The 16,855-nt window shown below is 32.9% G+C and overlaps 1 protein-coding gene across 1 annotated transcript; it reads left to right on the plus strand.

Annotated features, from left to right (window-relative positions):
- The first annotated feature begins 4,089 nt into the window (after positions 1–4,089).
- Positions 4,090–13,946, plus strand: LOC124630431 (endocuticle structural glycoprotein ABD-4-like). Its single transcript, XM_047164335.1, has 4 exons — positions 4,090–4,154; positions 8,788–8,915; positions 9,932–10,103; positions 13,247–13,946. Exons 1-4 carry the CDS (start codon positions 4,152–4,154, stop codon positions 13,403–13,405), a joined length of 462 nt encoding a protein of 153 aa, XP_047020291.1. The 5' UTR covers positions 4,090–4,151; the 3' UTR covers positions 13,406–13,946.
- Positions 13,947–16,855: the final 2,909 nt, after the last annotated feature.

The following is a 16,855-nucleotide window of genomic DNA, read 5'->3' on the forward strand; positions in this document are numbered from 1 at the left end:
TAGTGTTAACTTGATTTTGCCCTGTTTTTCTTTTCCGCTCCTGTTGAAAAATGTCGAATATTAAAAAGGTACCTGCCTCATAGTACGCAATTCTAGAAATCGTATAATTATTTAATAAAGTAGTACCTTGTGTACAATTCATGCTTTTTTATATAAACTAATTTAAATTCTTAAAAACTTAAAAAAAAATACTCAAGGAAACTATTACAAGATTCACCCACTCGGCATTATTTTGTAACTAAGAGAAGAGATATCATTATAATATAATCTTATGAAATGCAATGCAAATGACAAACGTGATATGACCTGACAGAGTAACTTATTCCAGATAGAAAGTTAAGTAAAAAGAATTATACAATCGCAGGATACAGAGTTATATTAGAGAGTGACGTAACATAACATACTGTCTGTGCACGCGCCGTTGCTTGCTATTTAGCTGTCACTCAAAACCTAGTAGAATGAACCAGTTTTTACTATACTCACAAGCAAGTGATACCAGCATTACCTACAGTCAAGTTATGCAGTCACATTTTGTATTTGCAATTACGACTTACGCTTCGTTAAACGTTTTTAATTACCTAATTTGTTACCTTAAATGAGCATGAAAAAGTCGACATTCCCCATGTACGTTTTTTAACTGTTAAGTAATCATATAATTTCTTGTAATGCGATACTTTCGGCAAGTATCTAAGTAATATTGTTAACAGCAATTCCATGAAGTAGGTTGACGGATTCACTAATGTACACAAGAACGATGCATAAAAATTTATGTCTATGGATGTTTCTACCAAAATGGTACCTTTGTTATTTATGTGGGTTGTAAAATATCAATTAAGTGCCTGTATATTAATGGAATTAAATACATATTTAGGTACAAAAATGACATAAAACATAATGTTTAGGGGCCTTATGATCTTTTAACAGTTTCCATTGGCCCATAACTTTTGAAAGAACTCATTTAGGTACTCAAGCGATGCATTAACCTTTAATTCTATCAAATACCTTACAAAATTAAAATCAATAAGTGCTTACAAGTTGGAAAATATATAAATTCAGAAGCTTTAAGTTGATTACTTTATATATTTTATTGGTTTCATCAAATGCCACACGTAGAACTGGCTTCGCTGGGGTCAGTGCGTGTCGATGCGACGCATGTACTTGTTTCACAATAACCCCTCGTCTTTATCGGACATTAGCTTGTCTAGCGTATGACGGCTTTGTGTAACTTTGCATGAACCCTCCAACGCTCAAATGAAACTTGATCAGTTTGCGCAAACTCTTAATTAAACCCGTGAAGGCAAGTCTTTATTCGCGGAAGATGATATTAATGATATATTACAGTTTATTGCGAGGAAAATTCATAGCGAAATTAGTTTTAGTGATGACATACAGTCATAAACGTAACAAATTATTACTATGCTAACAAAGAACGTACAGTCTGTATATATCTGCTTTAACTCAGCTACACACATCCAATAGTGATGATCACTTAAGATCAATATACGGTTAAGTCAATAAAATGTTTTACGATCATTTTAAGCTTTCTGTACTTTATATATGAACACTTTAATTGGTTTCATTGATGAGTAATTACATTCAAGATTGACTAACAATGTTGCAGCTTATTGGCCTCCTTAATTTAGGCCTTCAGCAAATGAGTAAAAATAATAATGAAAAATTATTTGGTCACCTTTTAGGAGGAAATATTTTATTTCCTTACAGTTTGAGCCCACCCATGTATTCTAAGTAACGCTACCATACAGGCAATGCGCATAATGTTATGATCAACTCACCTTTACATTACAAGTTTCCAAACACATTCTAATACATTAATTTTATGGCTTATGAGATATTTATTTAATTACCAAACATGGCTAAAATGCTAAGTTTTACACACTAAAAATAAATAAAAACTTATAAGGATGATAAAAATGTCTCTCATTATTTTATTTTCTTTCGATTTTGTATCTAATTACGCTGCTGTCTTGACAGGCTGCAGTATAAGCTTTTTCACGGATGAATAAAGATGGAAAGTGCCTGATAGTAGTTTATCGATATTTCTCTACTAGTAATAAAAACTGAGCGTGTTTTCTTCTACTAGTAGGTACGACTTGACGCTAAGCTTTTTTTTTTCCTCAAAAGCGCGACTAACTCCAATAGTTTGTGTCTCTATGCCTTGTGCATATTATACTCCTTTTGTCACTAACTTTATGGCGTTGGCCAAGGCGAGGATCGATTTAGTGATATTAAAGCTTCAATAAGTTGTGTTGCAATTTTCGACGAATTTAATACTACATTATGTACCTACGACCCGGAGATTTTTAGGCAAAGTTGTAACCGTAAGTCATAGGGCAATCCCCAAGGCGGTTTAGGTCTTATAGCTGACAAAAATATATGCATTGCATCATAAATTATAATATTTGACAGGCTCGTAAACCATAATGCTTTACGATTGCATGTTATATGACAGTAAGACGCATTCTGTTATGAGGTAGAAAAAGTATTTAATTACACAATACCACCGAACCATTCACCACGAACCATTGCTGTAATTTTTTCTTCAGTTATTCAAGAAATTATAAAAGTAACTAATCAATGGCATATAAGCAATAACCATTGTTTGTTTCCTCTTTTTTTGGTTAAAAATCTGTAATTATAATTAGTCCAAATTGCATACTTCAGCACTTACAGGCATAATTATGAAAACCGTTTTCCCCTCATCTTTAAAATATTCATATACGAGAAAGCTGCTTTTAACACATAAATTGATACCTTGCTACAGACACTAAACTGTGAAAGCTAGATTAACATACTTATTATTTTAACTCATAAATAAGGAAGTTAAGGAGATGTAAAAAACAAAACTAATTTATGCTTCGATGTCAGGTGAAAACGCAAATTTTTCACGTCTTTGTCGCAACATTGTGGATGCTTTTTCAAGTTTCTTTATTTTTTTCCAAAAGCACAAGCAACAGCATTTCTTTGTTTCATTTTATTTTGTAAGTTTATCTCAGAAGGATCTTTAATGTCTTCCTTCATAAAATGCAATCATGATCGCTTGACTAACAAAATGGAAGACATCAAAATAGGTCAGAAGTTTTATTTGTATATTCCTCCTGATTTCTAGAATAAATATTAATTTAAATAGGTATAGATAGGTCAAGTAAGAGATTTGTTAAGTAAAAACTAAGGAAAAGCTATAAAAAAAAAAACCTGAAAACATTTTCTTCACAAAAAAGTTTTCTCAAATATCCTGAATTATTTTGATATCTCATTCAAGATACAGATATATTTCGAGCCTATAAAGCGACGAGTGTGTCAACAACAAAGCATGCTGAGCCATCAATACCTTCTACAAAAGAGATCACCACTATTGAAGCTTTCAGGGCATGTCATCTTTAGAAATAGCGAGCCGGGTTCATAATAACAGACAGTGAGGAAACGAACAGACACACACAGCAATATCTGGGTCAATTACACCTCTGTATATGATATATTATGAGCTCACATCACGAATAAATGATAAGCTTGTGCACATATTGGATAAGCAGCTATGGAGGTAATTGTCGTTTTCTTATTGTTTTTAAGAAATATGTCTATTTGAGGCGACATGCCGAATAATTACGCTAACTGCCTCTTTCGTTGATCAAAAAGCGTCCATCATCATTTTTATGTGTTGGTAATAACTATTAACAGTTGGCAGGCAATTCAACAAGCCATTTAAACATTTTGTTCCTTATGTTACGGAACATATTAGTTTTATATAAGACAATCAGCACTTACACATAAGAAAAATTAAAGTAGGTACCTATCGGACCTATCAGATTCTGATTAAAATGTTAAATTCCAATAAAGTTCAATCATGAAATCTAATTCTCAATAAATAATTTTATTAGAATTCCGATGTTCAAAATTGTTAAGATAATTTGATTTCCATTAGTATCTGATTGTTTAGCGTGCGTACGGGTACGTTTGTAAGTGAGCGTCGCGAAGATGCATCGGGATGCGCTGCGCCGGCGTCGGGTCGCACGAAGTTCATAGGTAAACACGCCGGTATATAAACCCCAGGCAGTGTCAACGAGCACACATTTGTGCCTTTGATTGCATCCAGTCCCTTTGTATTGACGTCCCCTGCCCCACATTCTAACACAATGGTGAGGAAACAATTATTCAATAATAGTACTTAAGTATACGGAAAATTTACAGTTTTCATGGCTTTTTTTGAGCTTTTGCCAAGTTCTCTATAATTTTTGACTAATCATGACACTTCAAATAAGTTCATATAGCATTCAATAGTATTTCAAGGAACTTTGAAACATCAATTATATTTTTTCAAGTGATAATAGAAAGCAAAGACGAGACTCTGGCCTCTAATGCTGAAAATTTCAGAGGTCACTTATGCATAAGACTTTTCATAGTGCATAATATATGGTCAGATACATTATCAATGTATAATATAATTTGCAACGTAATATGAAAGCTCCAAAAAACTCTTCTAAAGAATAGATTTTTATAACAAACTTAGTTTGAATTACATTTTTCTACAGTCCTTACAACAGTCTTGTATAAAATATCATGTCGCTAACTTATAATGACATTTATTTGTTCATTTCCAATCCAAAGGCTGGGCAATAAGTAGGTTCCATTTCTACATAGCGTAGCCAAAATAGGACTGTTTCTAGCAGTGGACTAACTATAATTACAACCTAACTTGCACATGAGCTTACACAGCTTAGCTCAGGTGGTTCATAGGAAAGTCCATTCGCATAATATTCTAGTATATATTTATTTTAGTAGGCATGGGTACTTGCATAAAGAGTAAAAATATTGTAAATATTGATATTGATGCTAGATATATATATTGATATTGTTTACAAGTAACGGCTACTTTCCCAATAATATTACACTCTATATTATGTTTTTCATGCAAACTAAAAGATATAGTCTCACTCACTTTGAATTGAACTAATAAAAACGCTTCTTACTCCAGCGATACTTAATTTATAAAGTAATTGAATTCAAAGCGATTGAACTTTTCCTTCGTATTCTTTAGTTTCAAGGAGCGCTAAAGTTAAATACTTTGTATTTTGCTTCATTTTTCAAATATTATACGTTATCTAGTTAAAAAGAATACTTCAAGCATTTTGCTGAGCAGAAAAAATATCTGGTAATATCAGTTCATGAAAATGTTACACGTAAACCCAAGGAATTAAAGCCAAATTGTTTCACTAAATAATAAACACAGGACGAGAGACAGAATTGTTTTCAGGTTTATGATTTCTATGTGACATTAATGTTTAAGACTGGCATTTACATCTTGTTCGTTAAAACATCATATTTAGCAATATTGCGTGGCGATTTATGATTGGTTTATAAATTTTGTACATATTGTCAACAAAATTTCTAATCTATTGAGTAATAATATTACCCCCAGGGCTCGTGATGGTATAATTTTTGTATTTGCAATATTCGCTGCAGATTGTAAGTTATGAAAGCTTCAGCTTTCTATGGTAACACATAAATTTTAACGGTCCACAAGGAATTTTAGCATGCAAATTTATTACAGTTACGTTATCACGGGTCAGAAGTCAACACGTGTTTCATGAACAGGAGTTCAAAATGCAGCTTTAGATCGTTGTCGAATCACGGAATCCTTTCTTTCCTCGAACCTACAATTTCTACCCACCTAACTCACGTTTTCGAGACGAGTAACTTCCTCCATGTGCACCGTTTGCACAATATCAATCGTTAAATATAATGTAGTCATATTCCAACAAAGGACTTTTGTAACTGACGTAAGAAACGTATGCCTTTACCTACTGAGCCGCTGCGTGCAATATGTGTAAAGCACCACACTGTGAATAATTTTGAGACAAAAATCTTTCACACAAATCAAGAAATGGCATTCTCAATTCTGTTAGTACGTTGTTAAGTTTTATTGACTATTTTACCGTTAATAAATACCAGCAAGCGAGAACTTTGAATTTAATAAGTTTTTACTGTTTTTGTTCAAATAAGTATGTAAAAAGATTTTCTACACCAAGGACTCGACACCTTCTAAGCTCATTAGGACAACTATACTTCGGCCGTTCAGAGAATGCGTTCCTGACACCTATCAGTTAGTCACGACTAGTGATGGGCACAACATAACACTGAGTTCGTTACCGTTCCTTCAAAATGAACCGCCGCATTATTTTAAGATTATTTTCGTTTTAAATTGGCGGAATCATTTGTTTTATATTTTAGTTATTTAAGTGGAAACCAAAAAAAGGTAATATTCATATAATAAAATTGTTTTATTTATTCTTTGTTACAAGTACATTGAATTGAATGTGCGAACAGAATATTAATCAGACTCCGATTTGCTTGAGGAGGTGGTGTCTTCATCATCATCTTCGCCTACATGTATAATTATATTATTATCAATAACAGAATCAATCCTGATATCTCGGTCTAACAAAAGCCGGGTAATCAAATAAAAACAGATCGAAAACACTTGAAAAACGTGGTCTATGCGCACGAAACGACAACGGACGACTGTTTTAGCGTCACAAAATGGCGGCCCATAACGCCATTTGGGGTTACCATTTTTAATCTAAGTATAAAAATGCGGTTTGGTCATAGTTTTATTTTTATATTTCATAAACGTTATAATTAAGTCTTATAGTCCATTATTTTCCAATTCTTAAAAAGAAAATCAAAACGTATTATTTTATATTATAACTGTATAAGAACAGATTACGATACTTGCCTGTTATTTTTAGCACAGCACTACAAAATATAAACCGCTGACATAACCTTGTAATAGCGCAGTATAGATTTAGAAAAATATTGTTTACCAAGTTATTTGACACTCAGTTTGGCACAAAATTATAACATTCATTGATTATTGATATAATAATGTTGTTTTAATGCTCCTCAATTGTTAAAACGGTAAACAACCAGCAAAAATATTTTTATCGTAACTGCAACGCCATTGCAAAGTTACGTCGTCAGTTCAATCGCGACGTGTCAGGAACGCATTCTCTGAATGGCCGAACTATAATAACTTTTTTGACATAAAATGTGATTTATTATTAATTTATTCCATCATAAAACGATATATTAAATGCAACATTTTGTGCTAATGTAAATACATCTATGTATGTAAACAATTACTTAAGTTAAGCGCGCAGTTATCCAAAGTAATCTTTAAATATGGTTACCCTAGCAAATAGAAGGAAATGTCAACGGTGATTAGTCTATTCAGTTTGATAATAAAGAGATCAATAATATATCGGGTTTGTGATAGCTGTTTCTGTGTACTTACCTACCTATTGAAAAGGCTTGTCCGTACAGTTCCGACATACTGCTAGAATTGCAACTTAAAACTGAAGTGTTATTGAAATTGTAATGACCGCGCGAAACTGATTGTCTGGTCTGTGTAAAATAATTATTCTCGTAATTTTTACTTCTTCTAGAGATTGAATTGTGGTGTACATTTTTACAATAAAGAAAATGTACATTTGTACAATAAAGAAAATCTACCTATCTATCTTTTGATTGTTATCGTTTCCGAGGATAAGCTATTTTGAAGTCTATGACATGAAGGTTGCAACTAGTACGGTGTTAGTTTAGTTCAGATAGAGACACTTTCATCTGTTCTGTACAGGTTACTGTAATGGTACAAATAAAAATACCCACTTGCTTATTAATTTTTTTTATCCCTAAATTTTTTTCAGTCAGAAAATATTATGCAGAGTATAGTTTTTTTGGAATGATGACCAGCCTTAGATATATAACAATGGTTCAAGATAGTCCTGTTTCATTTGGGAATACCCTCCGATGCTTGCATATAAACCTGCCGTTGCATATAAATCACTGAGTGTGGTTAGCAGTTTCAACACACGATTTCTATAAACTTATTTTCATTGTTCACGAAGAAAGCACTCTCAACCTTTGTGCCTTCCGGCATGCGATGGATATACGTTGTGAATAATTTGTTAGTTTGTGGGAATATTACCTACTAATGTTGAATATTATGTCAGCTGCACCTTCCTGATTTATTTTTTAAGATGAAATCTCAAATACTGTAGACAGATGTATTTCCACAATCAATCAATTCAAAAGGTATGCATTTAAATCTGACTTAATTGCTGAAAAAAAGCTTATTTCCAAAATAGATACGCGTACCTACTACTTTTCTAATTTTATTAAGGCTGATGATATCTTTTTACAGATTTTGAGTTGATAATAAAAACTTGTAATAAAGATGTAGGAAAAAGCTTGTTGGTTTCAAAACGCCTGCCGTTTTGCTGTTGCCAGCGAATAAAAATGCTGATGGTGCAATGCTATTCATTGTTGACAGGCGTTTTACTCCCAGTTTCCTCATAAAGTTAATACATTTCTAGTAGAGATGGCTTCGAGATAACTGAAATGCATTTTTTTTTTGTGGCAGTATTGTTATGCAATCAACAAAAGCAGCATCCTGCACTACCTTTATTGATCTTTGTACTTAAAGTCATTTACATACCTTCTGTTGTGTACCTATGTGCAAAAGGCAAATATTGACTGATTGTGCATTTCATACTTTAAGCGCGATATGTTTCATAGTATTTATAGGTTGGTCCGTAGGGTCAAAGTTGAGTACGTTTACAAAGAGACTTACGGCAAACTATACAGAAACCTACTGCTTTCGTCTTTGAAGACGAAAACACGCAATTTATTGAAGACTTGTTTAATGACTATTGACTTATATTCTTACTACTGCCTTATCAATATTTTAATAAAAGTTTTTCGTTTTTTCAGATCTCGTTAATCTTCGTACTCCTCGTAGCCGTTTCATACTCAACAACGCAGGCGCAATCTACCGCTCCGATCCCAATCATTCGCTATGAATCCGACGGTCCTAATCCTGATGGATCCTATAAATGGCTGTACGTACCTATATTCTATACTTTTTATACAGAATTCAAGATGTGTCGATATTCTATATCAAAAACAAAAACCTCTTTCCACGATACAGAATATCAAAAACAAAAACCTCTTTCGACCACATATGTACGTGCAGTACTGTTACGTCCGTTAACAATATCTTCCCAATCGTTGCTTTGCTGACTGGAAATTGAATTTTGACATTAGCCCCATACAATAGTAATCTATACTAATATTATAAAGAGGAAAACTTTGTTTGTTTCTTTAATTGTAATGGATAAACTCAAAAACTACTGGAACGATTTTAAATATTCTTTCAACATTAGAAAGCTATATTATCTGCAAGTAACATAGGCTATATTTTATCCCGGTGCGCGCAGAAGCTCCCACGGGACGCGGGTGAAACCGCGGGAAAACGGCTAGTATCTAATATTTAGCAAGCAACAGATAGATCAAATATTGGGAACGTTCGTTAGATGTTTGACACATTTAGCTAATATTAATATATTATTACTTAAGGCCAGTGCATGATGATAATTATGACAAATGGCGTAACTAAATAAAGATATTAAATTAACGTGGTTTAATAACCATGTTAGGATACCATGTTACTAGTTTCTTTAAGATTACTTGCAAGATTGTAAGGTAAACACAATGTCGGTGAAGTACATACGCCATCCATAACAATGTGCTTGGTGTCAACTTTGTATAAAATATTACGGCTTCAGAGAAAAACATAAATATTATCCCTTTAGGAATTTCGAGGTGAGATAAATATTATAAGAGGATTCTTCGTGCTCAGTAAAATTGTAATGTTTTTACCTAAACTACATATACACACTTACCTTTTTATTCCGACTGTATCTTACTAAAATTGGTTTAAAGAAGAATTCAAGTTTGTTATGATTTTTTTTAGAATAAATAATATAATTCTAGGGTATTTTATAAAAAAAGTATTTTATAGCTTAAAGCTTTATCTGTGTTGTTTTTGAACTCAACAACATTTTTCAATTTCCAGTTATGAGACAGGCAATGAAATCAATGCCGAAGAGTCGGGTTACGTGAAAAACTTCGGGCAAGGCGAAGGCAAGGAGATACAAACTGCGGAAGGCAAGTTCAGTTACAAAGCTCCCGACGGCTCGCTCATCGCACTCACGTACATCGCGGACGAAAACGGATTCCAACCACAGGTAACTCAATATTTATGCTAATATCACACTTCTAAGAAGTAAATGTACCCGGTTTTCCTCCATTCAATCTGATAAGACTGGAATACCAGAATTGCAAATCCACCATTAACGTGAAATCAAGAGAAAATACAGATATAATATTTTTTCACATTTACCTGTAGGGATTTCTCAACAAGCCTTAAAGGATGACAAAATCTTTTAAGAAAAGGTACTTATAATTCAAAGCCTCTCAACAATTTTACAAATTATACGCTGATGGTTACGCCTTTAGCCATAAAAGGATGGGCAAGATTGAAGCATCGTTTCAACAATTGTGCAATAATGCATAAAATAAAATTACGTCTTAACACCTGCTAAATTGCAATTATATTTATACTGCTGGTGGCAAATAGAAGCCTTGACATCTTTCCATCGGGAATCACAGTAAATTGTATAATCCTTATTAGACGTTTCACGGAATCCGATAGGTATAACGAACAGTTAAAGCAAGTCCGAGTAGAATCAACTAAATACACAGTGGAAAATATAATCAAAATACTAGTTTTTGAGTTAGGTCGAAGGATTTCACATACATAGGTATATTGGATTCTTCACGATCTATTATGATTCATAAGTATTTATTTCAAACTAAACTGCAAGTTCGTGTAAAAGTTGGGGCTTTGTTTTAAAATAACCTCGAAATATACATCACTCTAAATCTAGACAATCAACATTGACCTACAAAATATATTCCGAAAAATCTATTTACACTATATTTCATTCAGTGCTCAAACACGTAGTTTCGCAAGGAGACAGTAATTGTCCATTTGGTGTTATGTAATAAACACCTACATGGATGCTCAAAGACGGTGATACATCTTTGTTTCTGGAACGAGTAGATTGATTATTTGAATGTTTTGAAAATGTCAGCTTGATGATAAAGGTCTTCGTAATTTTTTGCTAACAACGATAGAATTCCTAGTCGGAGTTAGCCAATCATCCTGTTGCAATCTTATTACCTGGGTGTCCTTGTATATATTTTTATGAGAATTTGCGCGAACCCCAGTAAGGAAAACCTTAAATTGGATAGTTAGGTCATGCCATCAAAACTAAATGTAAGTAAACAAAAAAGGAATCCGAATACCACATTAAGCAAGGAGTGGTCCGTGTGAAGCTATAAGTAGTAAATTCTCGTAAACATCTCGAGCCTGAATCATCATTGCGTAAAGCTTTAGGAAGATGTCTGCAGTGCTCCGCGCTGCAGTGGCGTAGATGTGGGTCTTAGTTAGCTAACGTGTGTGCAAATGTCATTGTAAAATATCAAACGTCGACCCGTGACCCGCTCTTGGGAAATGGGAAGGCTTCTGGTGTCGACATTGAATATCGATAACTGACTTAGCTGACTCTGTCTCGTCTGCCTGACGGATAAGGTGATTCATTAGCGATCTACTATTGTCGCCTACGCAATCTAGAACCGAGTATTCGTTATATAACTACGCGTAGTGTTTGCTGAAATGGTGCAAGCGCATTGCGTTTGAATGACCACCGCCTACATGATGCGTGATAGGTTTACGTTCGAAATTAGCGGCTTGGTGTTCAACAAACTAAAATTATCATATCAGTATTTCAATTCATTGACATACTACAACTATCTTTTTAGTATTTTACAACTACAACAATGGATGAATGAAGAAACAATTTTGCGTTACTTAGTTAAATGTCATAAATGAAATAAATTAAAATATTTTTATATATTTGTTAAGCTTTCCCAACGATGTAGAAAAATTACTTGACTTTGATGTTGAAAGTAATCTAATTTAAATGTTACGTCAAAAACTAGTCCGTGAATTATGTATTGGCTATTGATCAACTAGTAAAAACTTGATATTTAAAAATAATGTGGTTAACCATGTCAATGTTAACGGTAACAGGTTAATTGTATCTGGATTTTAAACTTGATTCATTCATTTAAACGATAATTGATCTTTCTTTAGAAATACATTACATAAGTTACACTTAATCAAACGAATGAAGTGAATGAAACGACAAGCATGTACATAATGCAGATTCAGCATGAAAGAAGAAAGAACAATGTCAGGTTTCGGCCCACCCAATCAACTTTTAAAACTAAATTCTCACGGACACAAAGTTCTTTACTACCACAATTTAAATATAGAATACTAACTTCTTATAAAATATTTAATTGTTATCTAGAACTTTTCAAAAAAAATAATAATTTGAATAAGTAATTATTTTGTTTATCGAGTTCAGGTTTTTCGTTTTAATAATTTGGAATAATTTGGTTTTGAGAAGTTCAATGCAAAAGTGGAAAACATAGAAAAGCTTCTGACATTAACCTACACAAAAAACTGTAAGAATTTTCACTGTACATGAAATATTTTTACTGAGCCTAAGTTACTATGGACGTCTGACATTGTTCTTTCAGTCTTAACTTTAGGCGACCTGGAAAAGTACTTAAGCTACCTATTTATTTATTTTTTATCGTTGACATGCCAAATAAACCTCATTAATTAAACGAAATTAAAATCCCTAATCAATTAACCAACTTCATACATAAGTTTGTCAAGTGGTTAATAGACGTGATTTTTTATCAGCTGTCCAATACTTCATCGATAGTTTTAGTGGAGCTCGATTAATGGGCGGAGATGTTAGAATCGACAGCCACTTTGTACAGTTTTACACAACAGCGCTATTAATTGTGGCTTCTTGTGACTATTGAATTTTAATGAATAAGTCTGGCCTTTTCTACAGCTGTTAAAGTTGGTTATGTATTGTATAGACTCTGTAAATTAATAACTTTATTGATAAAACTAGTCAAATTGTACTGATTAAAATAAATAACTCAACATATGTTAGGTATACCTGTTCACTTTAAAAGTATTACTATAATAATAATGTTGTTTTAATGCTCCTCAATTGTTAAAACGGTAAACAACCAGCAAAAATATTTTTATCGTAACTGCAACGCCATTGCAAAGTTACGTCGTCAGTTCAATCGCGACGTGTCAGGAACGCATTCTCTGAATGGCCGAACAGCTTTGACATCAGCGTATAATGCTGCCAGCTTGTTGCATACAGTCCCAGTTAGCAGCAAAGAGGAGAAAATATGCAATTTACTTACTTAACTTCTATGCATTTTCCAGGGAGACCATCTGCCTACACCTCCACCAATCCCAGAAGCTATCGCCAAAGCATTGGAATACCTGAAGACTCTGCCCCCAGGAGCCAATGAAGGGGCTTCATCGAACATCAAGCCACAATTCCAAGCGGCGCCCTTCAAGGCAAGACCGAGACTTTTCTAATATTCTACAACCCCGCATCTAATGTATACGAGACAGCGTAACATTTACAAATGAACGACGCTTTGCACATAAATCTTGTGTAAATATAGAAAATATATTATAAAGATAAAAGTTCAGAAGTATTAATAAATAATCATCAATTACGTAAATTAAGTCTGTTATTGAATTGTTTGGCTGAAAGGTTAGAATTTGATTTGTAAATTCTGTTGCATTCTGTCTAAAGTTATGCTGGTGATGTTTGATTTCATACATTTTATTAAAAAGATGATTGCTCAACATAAACTGAAAACTTTGATATTATTTGTCATTTGTGTATGTAAGTTAGATTATAGTAAGTTAGAATTGAATTATTTTTAAACAGTAATGATTAAAATAAATAAGAAATTTGAAAGCGTACCAATATTTTGCACTAGAAAACTCAAAGTTTAAATATTATTAAAAGTTAAGATAGCTTTAAGAAAATTATCTTAGCCGTTAAAAGTCATGCTATATTTTAAGAGTAAATGCAATGTAATTAATTTCAATAAAGTTATTGAAAGTATTAAGTGTTTTATTTACATACATATCAATTTATTCTTATTATTTTAAGGCTTTATAATATTTGATATTAATTCGTATAACAATGATGTATCATTTATGTAAGATGCTACGAGACTCTTAAAATTAAGCTTTACCTATGTGTATTGAATGTCTATCAAAGTCATGTGTTAACAAAACACTTTCAGTATTTTGCAGTAGGAAACACATGAGTTTAAATAAAATATGTTGTACCACTACTAACGTCTCAGTATTCAGACCAAAGATGTTCTCCAGTATTTTTGGGACATCACTTTCATGTATGTTTTATGGATTATGCGATAACACTTCTATTCATTTTATGGCTCTCCCCGCCAACCTATCGTAATATATCAACGGTCCTTAACAGCTGGAAGGTGATGATCAGCTGGCTAAAGGTTACAATTTAAATAAGCAATCATTTTTTATTCACAAATAGATATTTATTAATCAATATTATGAATATTTTTGTTCCTACGGTAGGTGATGAGAAAGGTGTGACACAAAATTTCGTCATTAACAGCATAAGAATAAATCTCATTGACTCATTTGTGCCTATCTTGCTGGCCTTGTTTCTAATAAATTTCTTAACGGTTACCTACACGTTATGAGGCTCATGGCAATGTCATTTCCCTTACTACCAGAACGACAAGAAAAGTGAAAATTACATATGTCTATTTACATACAGTATGACGAAAGCAATCATTAACTGGCCACCGATATGACAATATTTAATGTACTTGATTACATGTTACGAAAATGATATACTTACTATTTAATTATTTATGATTCAATAAATCTGTATATATTATCGATACCTCTAGGCATATTCATATTAGAATTATAATCCACTGTGTGCGGCTTACATTTCATATACGATGTCATACATAAAACACAAAAGAAAAATAAGATAAAAGAGTAAATGACATTACAAAAAAGGCTTTATTACTGATTTATACAACAGTAAATAGGTATTTGCATAATTACATACTTGGCGATATATTGTGAAGTGCTAATTAAGAACCACAGATGTCATTGATTCTATTAATTAAGCCTCGTTTATGTCATACAAATAAACTAATTATTATAATGATTTCTTTCTTTTTTTAAGGCGCATTTTACTTCTTTGTATTGATTTGCATATATCACTTCCGTTTAAAACTTACTTATCAGTATAATCTTTTCTAGTCTACAAGAATGACTGTTTTAATCACAGCTCAAGGCGGATTGGCGGTTTCAGACAGGTTTCAGTTCAGATTTCAACAGCGATAATTTCTTTAGAAAAGTTATTGATACTCGAAAAGTTACATTAATACTTGCGGGACACGGACTCGAACCCGCGCCCTTGTAAAGTCAACTTCAGGTCAGTGGTAACAGCTTTATAGGAAAATCGTACTTATTACTATTGAGTTAAGGTGCATGACAGTTACCACCGATGTGCGGTCTACCGTACTCGAAAGGTCAGTTCTTTAACCATTAGTCAACCACGTCTGCTTCATAAGACGATGTGGTCAAAATTGTTAAAACTATTGCTGATAAGTGGTATGATAGATAAAATTATGTAAGGGCAGTAGCATTAGTATGATGGTTTTGCTTGATATTTCCTTTAAACCAAACTTCACTAAAGTTACTAGTAAAGGTATATTAAAGGAAACGCGGAAGACGAAGAAGTTACAGTTGTATTTTCTTTAAATGAAATGTTTTCATCAAAACAGGGTTTCTTTAATTATAGTTCGGCCATTCAGAGAATGCGTTCCTGACACGTCGCGATTGAACTGACGACGTAACTTTGCAATGGCGTTGCAGTTACGATAAAAATATTTTTGCTGGTTGTTTACCGTTTTAACAATTGAGGAGCATTAAAACAACATTATTATATCAATAATCAATGAATGTTATTACGTCGTCAGTTCAATCGCGACGTGTCAGGAACGCATTCTCTGAATGGCCGAACTATAGTTATCTGTAAACAAAAAATCTCATTATGTATCTCCTGCAATTCCAAAGATTGAATTAAGAGGTATAATCATTAAGCTTACTCAATATTCTTTTAAGGTTTAATTGTGCTATTCATATCCAAGTTTCCTTATACAGAAATAGATTTAGACAAAACTGAATGTCTGTAGACTCATAAAATAGTTTGTATAGCAATTGGTTGTACCTAAGTATGGTATCTTCCTATCAAACTTAAAGCATTTAAATAGTTTTATAAAAAAATATGCCGTTTTTATAGTGAGGACGATTCCTGGTAGCGCTGGCAATTTGTGCAATAACCAGCGCTACTTTTTAAGGCGAAATTAAAGATTACAATATACTCAATTTCATTAAGACCCATGATATTCGTTATATAGGTTACCTAGGTACGTATGAAAATGCTTTCTATTTGAGAATAATGTTAAGTATGTTTTGGGAAGTTGTCCTTACACCCGGTAAAGAAATCATGAAACTGAAGCACTGCGCTACAAACTTAGCTTTTTGTAGTCGCAGTTTAATAATTTCGGAGATGACTAAGATAAGATTCTAAATATTGAACCACCCACCCGCAAACAAGCAATATTTCACAGTTAATAATTTAACAGCCCATGATAGTCAGTAAAAATGTTGTTTACTTAGAAAACCATTATCTACTCAAAGCTAAAGGTTACACACGTCCATAAACATCAATGTCCAATAATGGGGATAAAATGCCTGGCTAAATTAGTTAGTTGTTGCCTAGAACATGTCCCGATACATTGCACAATCAATTTGCCATTAAGTAAACTGCCAGAATAAAGCATTTCAGTTTTATTTTATTGATTGAATTAGACACGCATGATGGCTTAAATGATCGTAGCCCATTCTACTGCATACAAATTCCATTCAAAAGTGCAATAGTCAGGCTAAAATTTTGGTATA

The sequence above is a fragment of the Helicoverpa zea genome, chromosome 5, assembly GCF_022581195.2.
Source record: "Helicoverpa zea isolate HzStark_Cry1AcR chromosome 5, ilHelZeax1.1, whole genome shotgun sequence".
Classification (NCBI taxonomy): domain Eukaryota; kingdom Metazoa; phylum Arthropoda; class Insecta; order Lepidoptera; family Noctuidae; genus Helicoverpa; species Helicoverpa zea.

Coding starts and splice junctions, on each gene's coding strand:
- LOC124630431 (XM_047164335.1), top strand. Junction 8,916..9,931: donor GATGGATCCTATAAATGGCT/GTACGTACCTAT, acceptor TTCAATTTCCAG/TTATGAGACAGGCAATGAAA. Junction 10,104..13,246: donor AAAACGGATTCCAACCACAG/GTAACTCAATAT, acceptor TGCATTTTCCAG/GGAGACCATCTGCCTACACC.